At 41.2% G+C, this 13,363-nt stretch overlaps 1 protein-coding gene across 1 annotated transcript; it reads right to left on the bottom strand.

The window, feature by feature from the left end:
- Positions 1 to 12,438: 12,438 nt before the first annotated feature.
- Positions 12,439 to 12,834, bottom strand: LOC117237912 (keratin, high-sulfur matrix protein, B2D-like). The gene has a single exon (XM_033502354.1). It carries the CDS (start codon positions 12,832 to 12,834, stop codon positions 12,439 to 12,441), a length of 396 nt encoding a protein of 131 aa, XP_033358245.1.
- Between the last annotated feature and the right edge of the window lie 529 nt (positions 12,835 to 13,363).

Below are 13,363 nucleotides of genomic sequence, written 5' to 3'. Positions count from 1 at the left end.
AGTTAACGCAGAATATTTTCTCCTTGGTTACTGCTTCTTCTTTTTTTATTTTGCACTCGCCTGATCTCTTCGACCACTTATTTCCGTGATTATGACTGAAGAACCAACAGAAGATACTTATCGCAAATTAAATTTAAGCATGAAGAAACTTTTTGCGATATTACCTCCAAATGGGAAAATATGTATATATCAGCATGGATCATGATCTCCCTATTTTTACATTAAATGTTTTGAAAAGTTGTATTTCAAAGCATGGCATGGTTTTCGTTGAAGGAAATAGTTTCATGGAAGGAAACTTCAAATAGTGAAAGAGCAAAATTATATAGCTCTGAAAGAATAATATAATTTAACATGAAAATATTAAAAAACTGAGTACATCGAAATATAATAGATATTTTAGAAGGAAAGTAAAAATATAGGTAAATAAATATAATTAAAAAATATAAGTAAAAAAGTATAAGAAATCATTTATTTTTTCTAAAATATATTTTGTATGGCGCGTGCTATCATTTTGTTATCTCAAATTTATCTTCTATTTATATTTTTTTACATAATTTTCATAATATATTTATGAATTAGATGTATTTTCATAACCTACGTTCTACTAGTGAGTTTTCACATGCTCAATGAGATATGTAGTATAGGAAGTGTATAAATATATGTAGGGTTTACATTAGAATTAGGGTTAGGGGTCGAAACGAATCTTCATTTGGAATACACATTGTCGTTATACAATAGAGAAGACATTGACTAGTGCAAATACGATTATTATAGAATTGGACAAGTAACCGTCGTAATTAGATATTCGAGAAACTAATGACAATGATCCTAGGTTCAATAACGAATCCGCGGTCGACGGGATGATAGATGAACGTGCTCACAAAATCTAAGTTGGATGCGTAATATTCACTGGTCGTAAGGTGTTACTCTTTTCGTCGATGAGATCACAACAAGGAATGAATTTCCGTCCCGATGATGCCACAGAGGAAAACTAATGTCCTTTATGCTATAAATGAATGTAATGTCCTTTTGCTATAAATGAACGTGCTCCCTATCGATTCTATTGTATAGTGACACTAAGAGAGTAAGGATCTGAATCAGCATAAACTTATATTTATACATTATACTTATACCTTTATTTATTTCAATATATTTTTCTATTACATATTCATCCACTCGTTCTTCTATCAGTCAACCTCGACAGAATACAGTATATTTTTGCCAGCGTGTCTTTCAGTCATGAGCACATTTCTGAAAGCACTTTCTTCTGTAGTGCATAGTTCGCATAACGACTTTTTTTTATTTTGTCGTTCTGGAGAATAACACCGATCAGGTGAATATGGTGATTGTAAATGTTATTTTTGCGAGAAACTCCCGAGCCAGTAGTAATGCATGAACTGATGTGTTATAGTAGTACAATTTCTACGAGTGATCATTTCACAAACCCTTCGAATTGCTTCGTACAATTGGCGTGAAACGCTCAAATAGTATTCTCTATGGATCGTAACATATTGTGATAAAAATTTATGAAACACAATACCACCGTAATCGAAAAAGAAGCTGTGAGAAGGACTTGAACGTTTGATCTCACTGCCATGCTTTCGGTCTTGGTTAACTTTAAAATTTCCATCGTGATACTTATGATTTTCATACAATAATGATAAGGATACAATAGAAATAAAAGATTTCGAAATATTAACAAAACTATATGTCGGAGAGGTGACGGCCATAGGGTGTAGGCGTTTGACATATCTTCATTGGAACTGGCCATCGTCGCGGTATAACAAAGGGACGGTTTGCTAACACGAGTATGGATAGTACAGGCTTGACAATCAACCGTGGCGGTTGGACACTCGCGGTAGTAGTGATATTGGTCTTAGGTTCAATAACGAATCCGCGGCCAACGGGATGATAAATCTACTTGCGCGATACACTAACTCAAGCGTGTAACACTCACGAACCGTAAGGCGTTACTCCTCGTCGATGAGATCGCAAAAAGGAATGAATTTCCGTCCCGATGATGCCACAGGGGAAAACTATAATGGGGTGTGTCTAAGGACACGAGATCATCGGATTCGTCGAGGATAACCTTCGTTCCGAAAGCAAAGGAAATTGGCGTTGCTGCTAATTGGTCAATCTCCATATCGGTGGTTATAAAAAGATGCTAGCCGCCCTCGAGGGAAAGTTGCTAGTGGGAGACGCCGCTCGTTGAAAAAAATAGGTCTCCCGTATCTTCCCGTAGTTGGGACAAAGACTGTTTGTCTGTTTGAAGGCTGTTTAGTTAACTAAACCTTAAAATTTATAACGGGCCCTCGGGCTAGCCGAACATGTACTGCGGAGACGCATCGACATCTCTGGCAATCATCTTACTCGAAGAATAGGGTCTGCGTGTGGCGAGCCACGGGACACAAACCGTTGGAATGTTTACTATCGCGTGCCGCTACAAATATTTCTTTTAAGGAGAGCTATAGAATTACTCCATACCTTTGTTAGGCAAAGCGTTCATCCCGTGACCGCGGCTATGTTCGGCGACTGGCTGTCGCCTCGAGTCCAAGCTCATCATCACAAATCTCGAACAAATACAATCGGATTGAAGGACAAGAATTGTTTAATTACGCCTATGATAGAATCTAGATTACGGTGATAAGGGATTTTCCCGAAGTTCCAAAAATTACTGAGAATTCTCAACGCGAGAATTGATTGTAATTTCAACAAATAAATAAATAAAAAAAGAAAAAAACTTTGAGTACAGGCATATGCTTGTACTTGTACAAAATAATCTTCTTACCATTGAAATCTATCCATAGTTAAGCTATAAATTATAATACAATTTGTATAGTGAAATTCAACAGTACATCTCAACTGAACAAATGTATTGCGTAACAACTACTTATCTAGCCCAATCGAATTTTATTGTCAATGCTAGTATTATTTTAGAAATAATATAAATAGTAAAAATGAAAAGTAAACAACTTTTATCGTCTGATAATTTAATAAGAGGTGTCTAACGCTCCTTTTCTCTCCATCTGTTTGGCAATAATTTTATTTACTAATTTTTCGAGAGCTTCAAATATAATCTCACTGCACTCAAGACTGTCAATAGACAACGTGCAGAGAAAACTCTGATGTCACATAGTCAAAAAGGCTTTAAGTGAAAACATACATACATGCCTGTATGAAAACTGCAACTGCTCACGAATACAATTTCGACTTGGATTTGAGAATTCTATAGGATATCATTTTAAACTATACTAAATATATAGAGTACGCTGTCCCGCGTATCTTTAAAATGACGGTCCTACCAAATTAAATTCAGACTGTATTCTGAAACTGCGTAATCAAATGATGCATTGATTTATAGTAGTAAATCTGGGCACCAGAAATTTGCTCCGTATGAAAGTCCATCGGACTCGGTCTATTTATTACCGTTACGAAACATGTATACCCTAACAGGAACACTCCTAAAATGATAATGCTTAGAGGAAAGCACGTCAGAATCGCTGTCTCTTAAACCCATTCAATGAATAAGAGACGAATGAAGATGCGTATTATAGTTATATGCAAGTATCCGTAAAGTGGTGAGACGTTCGAACAGGTTTTTCTTTATTTATTAAGGTTAGCATACTGTATCTTTTTTGGTTTGAGATTAGAGAGTTGGCATTTATTGCTATTATTTTCAGTTTTAAGTGTTTTAAGTTTAATTTGTGTGTTTTTTGCTGTAATTGTTGGTTTAGTGGATTTGGGCTATTCATCTTCTGCACTGTTAAAAGTGCTGAAGATGGCGCTGATCCTTTCTTCGTGTGTTGATAGTGTTTTTCTTATTTCATTTAATTGCGTTTGTTGTTATTTTAACGCTTGTAGTATACTTTTTTGAAGTCTTCGATAACGTTTATAATGCTTTGTTGGGGGGGGGGGTGTTATCGGTTGTAGTTGCGCTTTGGCTTGATCGCGGATTTAAGTTTGTTATTTGTGTTTTGGTTTCGATTATTTGGTTTAGTTTTGTTTGTTGTTTCACTACGCCAGAAAACTTTAGTTCTGGGACGTATTTACGGCTTATTTGGGCAATTCGTTTTATCTTTGTTTCCTTGTCTTTTTTCTGTTTTTCAGCTAGCTTTTTGCGCAGCTCCACGAGTTTTGGACACCCCTTGTAAGACGCGGGGTGTCCGTAGTTTATGCAGTTAACGCAGAATATTTTCTCCTTGGTTACTGCTTCTTCTTTTTTTATTTTGCACTCGCCTGATCTCTTCGACCACTTATTTCCGTGATTATGACTGAAGAACCAACAGAAGATACTTATCGCAAATTAAATTTAAGCATGAAGAAACTTTTTGCGATATTACCTCCAAATGGGAAAATATGTATATATCAGCATGGATCATGATCTCCCTATTTTTACATTAAATGTTCTGAAAAGTTGTATTTCAAAGCATGGCATGGTTTTCGTTGAAGGAAATAGTTTCATGGAAGGAAACTTCAAATAGTGAAAGAGCAAAATTATATAGCTCTGAAAGAATAATATAATTTAACATGAAAATATTAAAAAACTGAGTACATCGAAATATAATAGATATTTTAGAAGGAAAGTAAAAGTATAGGTAAATAAATATAATTAAAAAATATAAGTAAAAAAGTATAAGAAATCATTTATTTTTTCTAAAATATATTTTGTATGGCGCGTGCTATCATTTTGTTATCTCAAATTTATCTTCTATTTATATTTTTTTACATAATTTTCATAATATATTTATGAATTAGATGTATTTTCATAACCTACGTTCTACTAGTGAGTTTTCACATGCTCAATGAGATATGTAGTATAGGAAGTGTATAAATATATGTAGGGTTTACATTAGAATTAGGGTTAGGGGTCGAAACGAATCTTCATTTGGAATACACATTGTCGTTATACAATAGAGAAGACATTGACTAGTGCAAATACGATTATTATAGAATTGGACAAGTAACCGTCGTAATTAGATATTCGAGAAACTAATGACAATGATCCTAGGTTCAATAACGAATCCGCGGTCGACGGGATGATAGATGAACGTGCTCACAAAATCTAAGTTGGATGCGTAATATTCACTGGTCGTAAGGTGTTACTCTTTTCGTCGATGAGATCACAACAAGGAATGAATTTCCGTCCCGATGATGCCACAGAGGAAAACTAATGTCCTTTATGCTATAAATGAATGTAATGTCCTTTTGCTATAAATGAACGTGCTCCCTATCGATTCTATTGTATAGTGACACTAAGAGAGTAAGGATCTGAATCAGCATAAACTTATATTTATACATTATACTTATACCTTTATTTATTTCAATATATTTTTCTATTACATATTCATCCACTCGTTCTTCTATCAGTCAACCTCGACAGAATACAGTATATTTTTGCCAGCGTGTCTTTCAGTCATGAGCACATTTCTGAAAGCACTTTCTTCTGTAGTGCATAGTTCGCATAACGACTTTTTTTTATTTTGTCGTTCTGGAGAATAACACCGATCAGGTGAATATGGTGATTGTAAATGTTATTTTTGCGAGAAACTCCCGAGCCAGTAGTAATGCATGAACTGATGTGTTATAGTAGTACAATTTCTACGAGTGATCATTTCACAAACCCTTCGAATTGCTTCGTACAATTGGCGTGAAACGCTCAAATAGTATTCTCTATGGATCGTAACATATTGTGATAAAAATTTATGAAACACAATACCACCGTAATCGAAAAAGAAGCTGTGAGAAGGACTTGAACGTTTGATCTCACTGCCATGCTTTCGGTCTTGGTTAACTTTAAAATTTCCATCGTGATACTTATGATTTTCATACAATAATGATAAGGATACAATAGAAATAAAAGATTTCGAAATATTAACAAAACTATATGTCGGAGAGGTGACGGCCATAGGGTGTAGGCGTTTGACATATCTTCATTGGAACTGGCCATCGTCGCGGTATAACAAAGGGACGGTTTGCTAACACGAGTATGGATAGTACAGGCTTGACAATCAACCGTGGCGGTTGGACACTCGCGGTAGTAGTGATATTGGTCTTAGGTTCAATAACGAATCCGCGGCCAACGGGATGATAAATCTACTTGCGCGATACACTAACTCAAGCGTGTAACACTCACGAACCGTAAGGCGTTACTCCTCGTCGATGAGATCGCAAAAAGGAATGAATTTCCGTCCCGATGATGCCACAGGGGAAAACTATAATGGGGTGTGTCTAAGGACACGAGATCATCGGATTCGTCGAGGATAACCTTCGTTCCGAAAGCAAAGGAAATTGGCGTTGCTGCTAATTGGTCAATCTCCATATCGGTGGTTATAAAAAGATGCTAGCCGCCCTCGAGGGAAAGTTGCTAGTGGGAGACGCCGCTCGTTGAAAAAAATAGGTCTCCCGTATCTTCCCGTAGTTGGGACAAAGACTGTTTGTCTGTTTGAAGGCTGTTTAGTTAACTAAACCTTAAGATTTATAACGGGCCCTCGGGCTAGCCGAACATGTACTGCGGAGACGCATCGACATCTGGCAATCATCTTACTCGAAGAATAGGGTCTGCGTGTGGCGAGCCACGGGACAGAAACCGTTGGAATGTTTACTGTCGCGTGTCGCCACGAATATTTCCTTTAAGGAGAGCTATAGAATTACTCCATACCTTTGTTAGACCCCGTTTGTTCATCCCGTGACCGCGGCTACGTTCGGCGACTGACTGTCGCCTCGAGCCCAAGCTCATTATCACAACTCTCGAACAATTACAATCGGATTCAATAACTACAATTGTCTAGATTACAATGTTGCGGGATTATCCAAAATTCCAAAGGCTCCGGTGTTCTTTCATCTCCGGCAAATATATATTTTTTATGTATCTTCAAACACAAAGTAGAATATCGAGCATTTTCCTGTGGATTGTAAAATGATCAACTGTGGTTGATAAATTAATAAATTGTAAAAATTTGTCGATTTGTACTACGATGTGCGGAGTGTGAATAGTAACGATAGTGAACACACAATTGAATACCCAAACGACGTACTCCTGAGCTTTATACTTATTTTTATGTGGGTCCAATCTTTATCGATTACATACGGGCATCGACCGCTCTGGGATATTTGAAATATAGGTAGTGTCTGTGGTGAGCACCTGTGTGGAGCAGTCGTAGAGAGGACGGAGCTGTCAGCGTGGTCGAAATCTCCGGGAAAACTGGAGAATTCGGTCAAGGAAGTTAGCCAATGAAGGGATAGTGCCTGTAAAAGATAGTGGGTGTAAAAGTAGCGGAATTCGGTCCTGAAAGGACGTGACAAGTGAAATAAAATCACGTGTGAGTTTATGATGGTGTGAAAGCCATATTGGAACACGTGACAACAGTGCCTCAGCACGAGCTACCAGGGGAACTACACGGACACAACCATACTGGTATGCGCGCCGAAAATGCGTCCTGCCGGCCATATGAAAGTGATAGTGACTGGTGGCAGTGGCAGGCGCGGGTATAAGTGTTCATTTTGCGCGCCTAGTGGGAACAAAGGACACAATTTTAGAGGAGGAGAAAGAGGCGGATGAAACCATGAGAAGAGGGGACGAAGCGAAGTTGGCTGCTGAGCCTATACACGTTAGCACCAGACGTACGAGGAAGACGGTGGGGTTTGAGGAGGGGTCCTTCCGCTCCTCACTGAACACGGGGAGCCGACGGACCGAACAAATTTCGGAGGAAGAAGAGACCTGCTCTGTCGGAGCGCCCCGCGCGAAGAAGAGAAAGGCCAGCGGATCTCCATATCTTTCCACGGAACTGGCCGTCGAGATGAGGACATTTACTACGGCGGACAGGCGAGCGGAACTGCTCCGTCCCGCTTCCGAGGTAACCAAGGTTGCCGAAACATCTCGCAACCTCAACGACACACACGTGGAGATGCTGAGAGAAGCGGCGAGGTCAATCGCCGCTGGCGCAACAGAGATTGTGAAAAAGATGGACACCGCTCCTGGCGCTTTCCCGATAATGGAAGGGCGCATAGCGGCATTAGAGGCGGAGAACGAGGCGCTCCGAAAAGTGCTTGCCTCGCGCTCCACGGAAGAGCAGAACGGCGGGACAGCGCGTCTCGCCGCGATCGAACGCAAAATGGAGGAGCTAGGCCCATTGCTGATCCAGCTGATGGAGGAACGCCTCCAAAACATGGAAAGAAGAAGGGAAATGGAGGTCGTCTCCGAGGAGACCACGAGAAGGGTGGAGCCTGGCGTTCCACACACTCCGGCGTCCAAGGAAGGACAAGCGGTTGCTATGGAATGGCAGACCGTTGAAAGAGGAAGAGACAAAAAGAAGGAGCTGGCAGGGAAACAACCGAAGAGAACTCCGGGAACAGGGGCGAAGAGCACGAGGAAAGCCCCGGAGAGAGAATCGGAGAACGTACAAGGAGCGGGAGACAAGCTGCCTCCCCCAAACACACCGCAATCATCGGCGGTAACGAGCACGCTGAAGGACAATCAGGCCAATCTTACGCGGAAGTGTCGACCGCGGCCCAGGACAAGGTCCCTGTGGCCGAGGTCGGCATCAGAGTGGCAAGGATACGTAAAACTATGACCGAAGACGTCGTTCTGGAGGTCTCCGAGGACCAGAAGTGGGAGAAGGCCGGTCGCCTTCTGTCGCAGATCCTGGATCCGAGCAAGGTCCTCGTGGCGTCACCCTTGCGACACGCGGAAGCAAGCGTGATCTGCGGTGGCAAGTGGCAACGAAAAGGGCTCGCCGCTGCAGGGAATGCCCCACTCAAAGCCCGCGAGGAAGGAGGCTGGCACGGAGGAAGCCATGGAAACTTTAGGTGATTGAGAAAATGCGCATCCTTCAGACCAACTTGGGACTGTCCAGACGATCGCAAGACCTGCTCTACCAAACCATTCGGGAAATCACTGTAGCGGCACGTGAGCAGGACAAGTCAAATCCTGTTGTTGTTTTGCTTCGGAGTATCAAGACCGTTAGGTCACAAGTATTGTAAGGAGTAATGAACTCCGCTACTTACAACTGTCAAACGCAGTTTCCTCAAAAAGTCCTCAAGTCCTCAAAGTTCCTCAAAAAGGAACTCATTAAGAGCTGGGGGAGTCAGACGCCCGACGCCTACGCAAAATAATAGAGAACGAACAACTAGGCGACAGGACGCCTTCTCAATTTTATCGGGACCAGAAAAGCCTCGCCACCCCTGCAACATCGAACGAACTCATCCTAACTCTCTGGGAAGGCCGACTCCCGGTGCACGTGCAGCGCGTCCTGGCCGCCGTACAGGATAAGAGGCCCGAAACTCTGACCACGTTCGCCGACAGCATCCAGGAAATACGCCCGGAACTAGGACAAGTATTGTCTGTCTTTGTTTACGGGTGCTTTCCTCAGCGCCAATTTATCGCTATACAGAACCTGGGCACCCCTAGGGCCATAGGGGTTGGGATACGCCCAACGATCGCGCAAGACACCCAGTGCCTTGCTACCCTGATTAGCTAAGCCTGCATGGGCTGTCCCTCGTTACAGGCCGAACGGGGCGATTCTAAGCCCTAGCGTCTCACCAGGACGGTTCCGGAGCAGGTGGGACGCTGCTCACCCGCCGTAGGCCATTCAGGGCGAGCCATTACCCCTTAAATCGGCCCTCTTGCCAGCATCGTGGCCATCAATCACTGCCACCACGAGCCCAAACCCATAATTGGCCGAGCAGAGGGGTCGCTACTCCCTTCGGGCTTACACTCGACCGCCCCTGGTACCATCCTAAGTCATTGGTGGGACTATCATGTGGATGAACCGCCACGTCACTGCCGGCCGGCGACCTGCTAACCGTACTCGACAGATCCAGATGGGACTCACATAAGCGGGGGCCTCAAGGTACAAAGTACCCGGGAACTTATCCCGACGGTCCCATCCTTTGCATCAGGATCGTGGGTGCGCTACTACCCAAGGCCATGTAGAGAGAGTGTAACCGTACTTTACGCTTACACTCCCGGCGACCTTCTCTGCGGTGCACATAAGGACGGTGTAAGAGGACTCACGTAATCGGGACGCTTGTCCCGACGGTCCTCCCTGGCTGCGAGAACGTGGGTTTGCCAGCCCCCACAGACTTACATAAGCAAGCCCTCTCTGCGGAGCCCGGAACTAGGACAAATAGTTTGAACGTACAAGGGCTCGGCTGTAAGGCCGACTGCGCCATTCCTCGGGTATAGGGCTCGTGCTGGCTTTGCTAAATAAGTGTTCGTTAATTATCGTCCACCTTCGGGCGTCCAATACCCGAGGAACGGCGCGCATAGGTGGTCGGCACGCGACTTGGAAAAATCCTGCCCTCCCCTTTTCGGGTGATTGGACAAGTTGAACCTGCCCTTTCGGGCGGCAGCTCGCTTAGCCAGCGCGGCGTGACTATATGTACAAATACATATGATCTACATACGTATGCGCGTATGTATGCACGTACAAGTAAACGAACGAACTTAGTAAATGCTATAAAGACTGTGTTAAAGAGAAATTGGCATTAACAGAAAATGTTTTTTAAAATTATAACGTAACGTAGGATTGGATAAAATTTGGTAGGTATTTTCGGCGAGTATCAAAAAGGAGTGAGCAAACATTTTGTTATAAAGAGATTAAATGTTAAAATGTAAAATTAAATGTTGAAATAATTATTAAATGGTAAATGAATGGAATTTCGAAGAAAAATTAAATTGTCAAATATTTATTTTAGATTAAGTCAATGTTTATAAGCCATCTTGTACAATTAAGGTTATTAAGAATATGTTAAACTTTTAAAACAACTCGACTCTTATTGTGATACACAGCTTATCCATTATACATTCTAAACGCATCTATCAATGCACATTTAAATACAACTAATTCGTAAATAATGATTTCTGATATAACTTGTTTGGTTTTAAAAAGCAATAGAAATACAAAGAAAAATAAGAAACAAAGACATCTATATTCGTATTATCCAAATATAAAGAGTCAACATATTGAAATTATTATGGAAAAGTTGATATCTTTTGTTTGGCTGAAAAATAGTCGTTGACAATACCGATATTATATATTATCTAATCTCTGCGCATGCATGCATACGTTTTAAAGTTAATTATTTGAATAATTTCCTTCTAGTTGGAAATCTAGTTGGAAGAAAAATTTGCAAATGCCGTTACCGTTTGGTCAACGTAATAAAACGTAATAAAACGTAATAAAAATGATTAAAGTTCGTTATTATAATATCGAAATGTACAGGTTGTTTTGCAAAATTTGCTCATTAAAACTGAATATTATTTACATATAGAATATATACATACTATGTAATATCGAAACGAATATTTCTTAATTAATCTTGGCCCTGTGTGTTTAAACGTTATTCGATATTTTTGTGAAAACGACGTAATTCCAGATACAGCTAACTTGAACGATGAGAAAGCGTGAAATACTTTAGATTCAAATATATAGCACAGCTGATATTTCAGAGTATTTGTCTTTGTTTATTTTGCGATTTTATCAGAGGTAGAAGGAGTATTGAGGTAGAAGGAGACATCCGAATATATGTTTGCCCCGACGCACACAGGGATATGAAAACGGTAACGCGATATGACAATGTCGATATAGAATGCAGTTTATGCAGTGGGAATAGGTATGCGCGCATACGTGCAATGTGCGCATTACGAAGACAAATCCGTGTCGCGCGAATGGCTTTCGTCGGGTATACGTAGTCGCACACGACACGTACATGAAAAGAGAAAAAGAGAAAAATAGAGATAGGGAGAAGGAGCGTGTACTGGAAACTCCCTGGATCCTTGAGACGCGGATAGGCCTAGTGAGACTTATGAATATTGATGAACCTTTCCCGACGTACTTACTGGCCCGACCGCACCTCGATCATTTGTTGCTACTCGACGGCAATCTTCCTCTTTTCTTCCTCCTATTTGTTTTCACAAAGTAAGTTTTTCGAGCATGCCGCGTACTTATTGCTAGCTACACTTTTTCCTCCGCTCATCTACTTTCTTATCCAATCGACTTACGACGATTGTAAACGTACCGCCCCGTGTATTATAGATATTGCCAACAGAGAAGCGTTAAATACGAACGTGCTTCGGTTGCACACGATGATCGTTAATACGAATCCCTTTTAAATCTGTTCGTTTCCCATTGCCAATTTGCTATTAGCATTTAAATGTTTTTGGTGAAAATAAATTAGCCTGAATGATTTTTTAAATTAGTCAACCTAACCCCAAGGGGTTCTGGAGGACAATTCTTCGATCTCATCTATATGACGATGAACGATGCGTTTGGAAATATGCAGGATAATAAATCTGTATTTTTGATTCAGCAGACACGCGACTGTAAATGCAATTAGGCGGTGATGTGGACAAGTCGAGGGGAAAGTAACGCAGAAACGCAACATTCCTTTACGTTCCAGTAGAAACGTAAGATAGGCGACGATATAATTAGTTTTTATTTATTTTGGGGTTAGGTTGACAGGACTTGACAGGATTGGACAGGATTTGACAGCATTTGACAGCATTTGACAGCATTTGACAGCATTTGACAACATTTGACAGGATTTGCCAACATTTGACAGCATTTGACAACATTTGACAGCATTTGACAGCATTTGACAGCATTTGACAGCATTTGACAGCATTTGACAGCATTTGACAGGATTTGCCAACATTTGACAGCATTTGCCAACATTTGACAGCATTTGACAGCATTTGACAACATTTGACAACATTTGACAGGATTTGCCAACATTTGGCAGCATTTGACAGCATCTGACAGCATCTGACAGCATTTGACAGCATTTGACAGCATTTGACAGCATTTGACAGCATTTGACAGCACCTGACAGCATTTGACAGCATTTGACAGGATTTTACAGGACGCGTGATATAATCTGGAAAAGAAAATTGCGAATCGAAATATTATGATTTACATTTACTTATTTCTATATGAAATAACTTTTTTGTCCAGTTGTAACTCGCGTCTTGCCACACCCTATATATATTTCATATATACGTCGGATTTTCCTTTTAAACAAATCATACAACAATAGGGTAGAGGCTGCGAATGTTACGCTATCTGTATATAATGGGAATCATGGGAAGGCGATCTAACTAAGCTATTAGGTGCCGCTACCGATCGTTTTCTATCGGCATCGGCGGTGTGAATTTTTCCGAAGCGCGAAACCAATTGGACGCGATCTCGTTGAGCCAGGCGAAAACAAAATGCGGTACTGTGCTTACACGAGACGACGGTAGCTGGCTATTGCAGCCGATGCCAAAGCGAACCGGTTTCCCGATGCTGCTGAAAAATGCTTCTCGACCGGCTATAATAATTTTAATTGACACTCAGATCAGACCGCTGAGTATCCTCGATCGGCA

This window comes from Bombus vosnesenskii, unplaced genomic scaffold (assembly GCF_011952255.1).
Source record: "Bombus vosnesenskii isolate JDL3184/JDL3185 unplaced genomic scaffold, Bvos_JDL3184-5_v1.1 scf7180000013404, whole genome shotgun sequence".
NCBI classification, from domain to species: domain Eukaryota; kingdom Metazoa; phylum Arthropoda; class Insecta; order Hymenoptera; family Apidae; genus Bombus; species Bombus vosnesenskii.
Note: the sequence above shows the minus strand (reverse complement) of the source record. Positions and strands in the feature narration are given on the sequence as shown.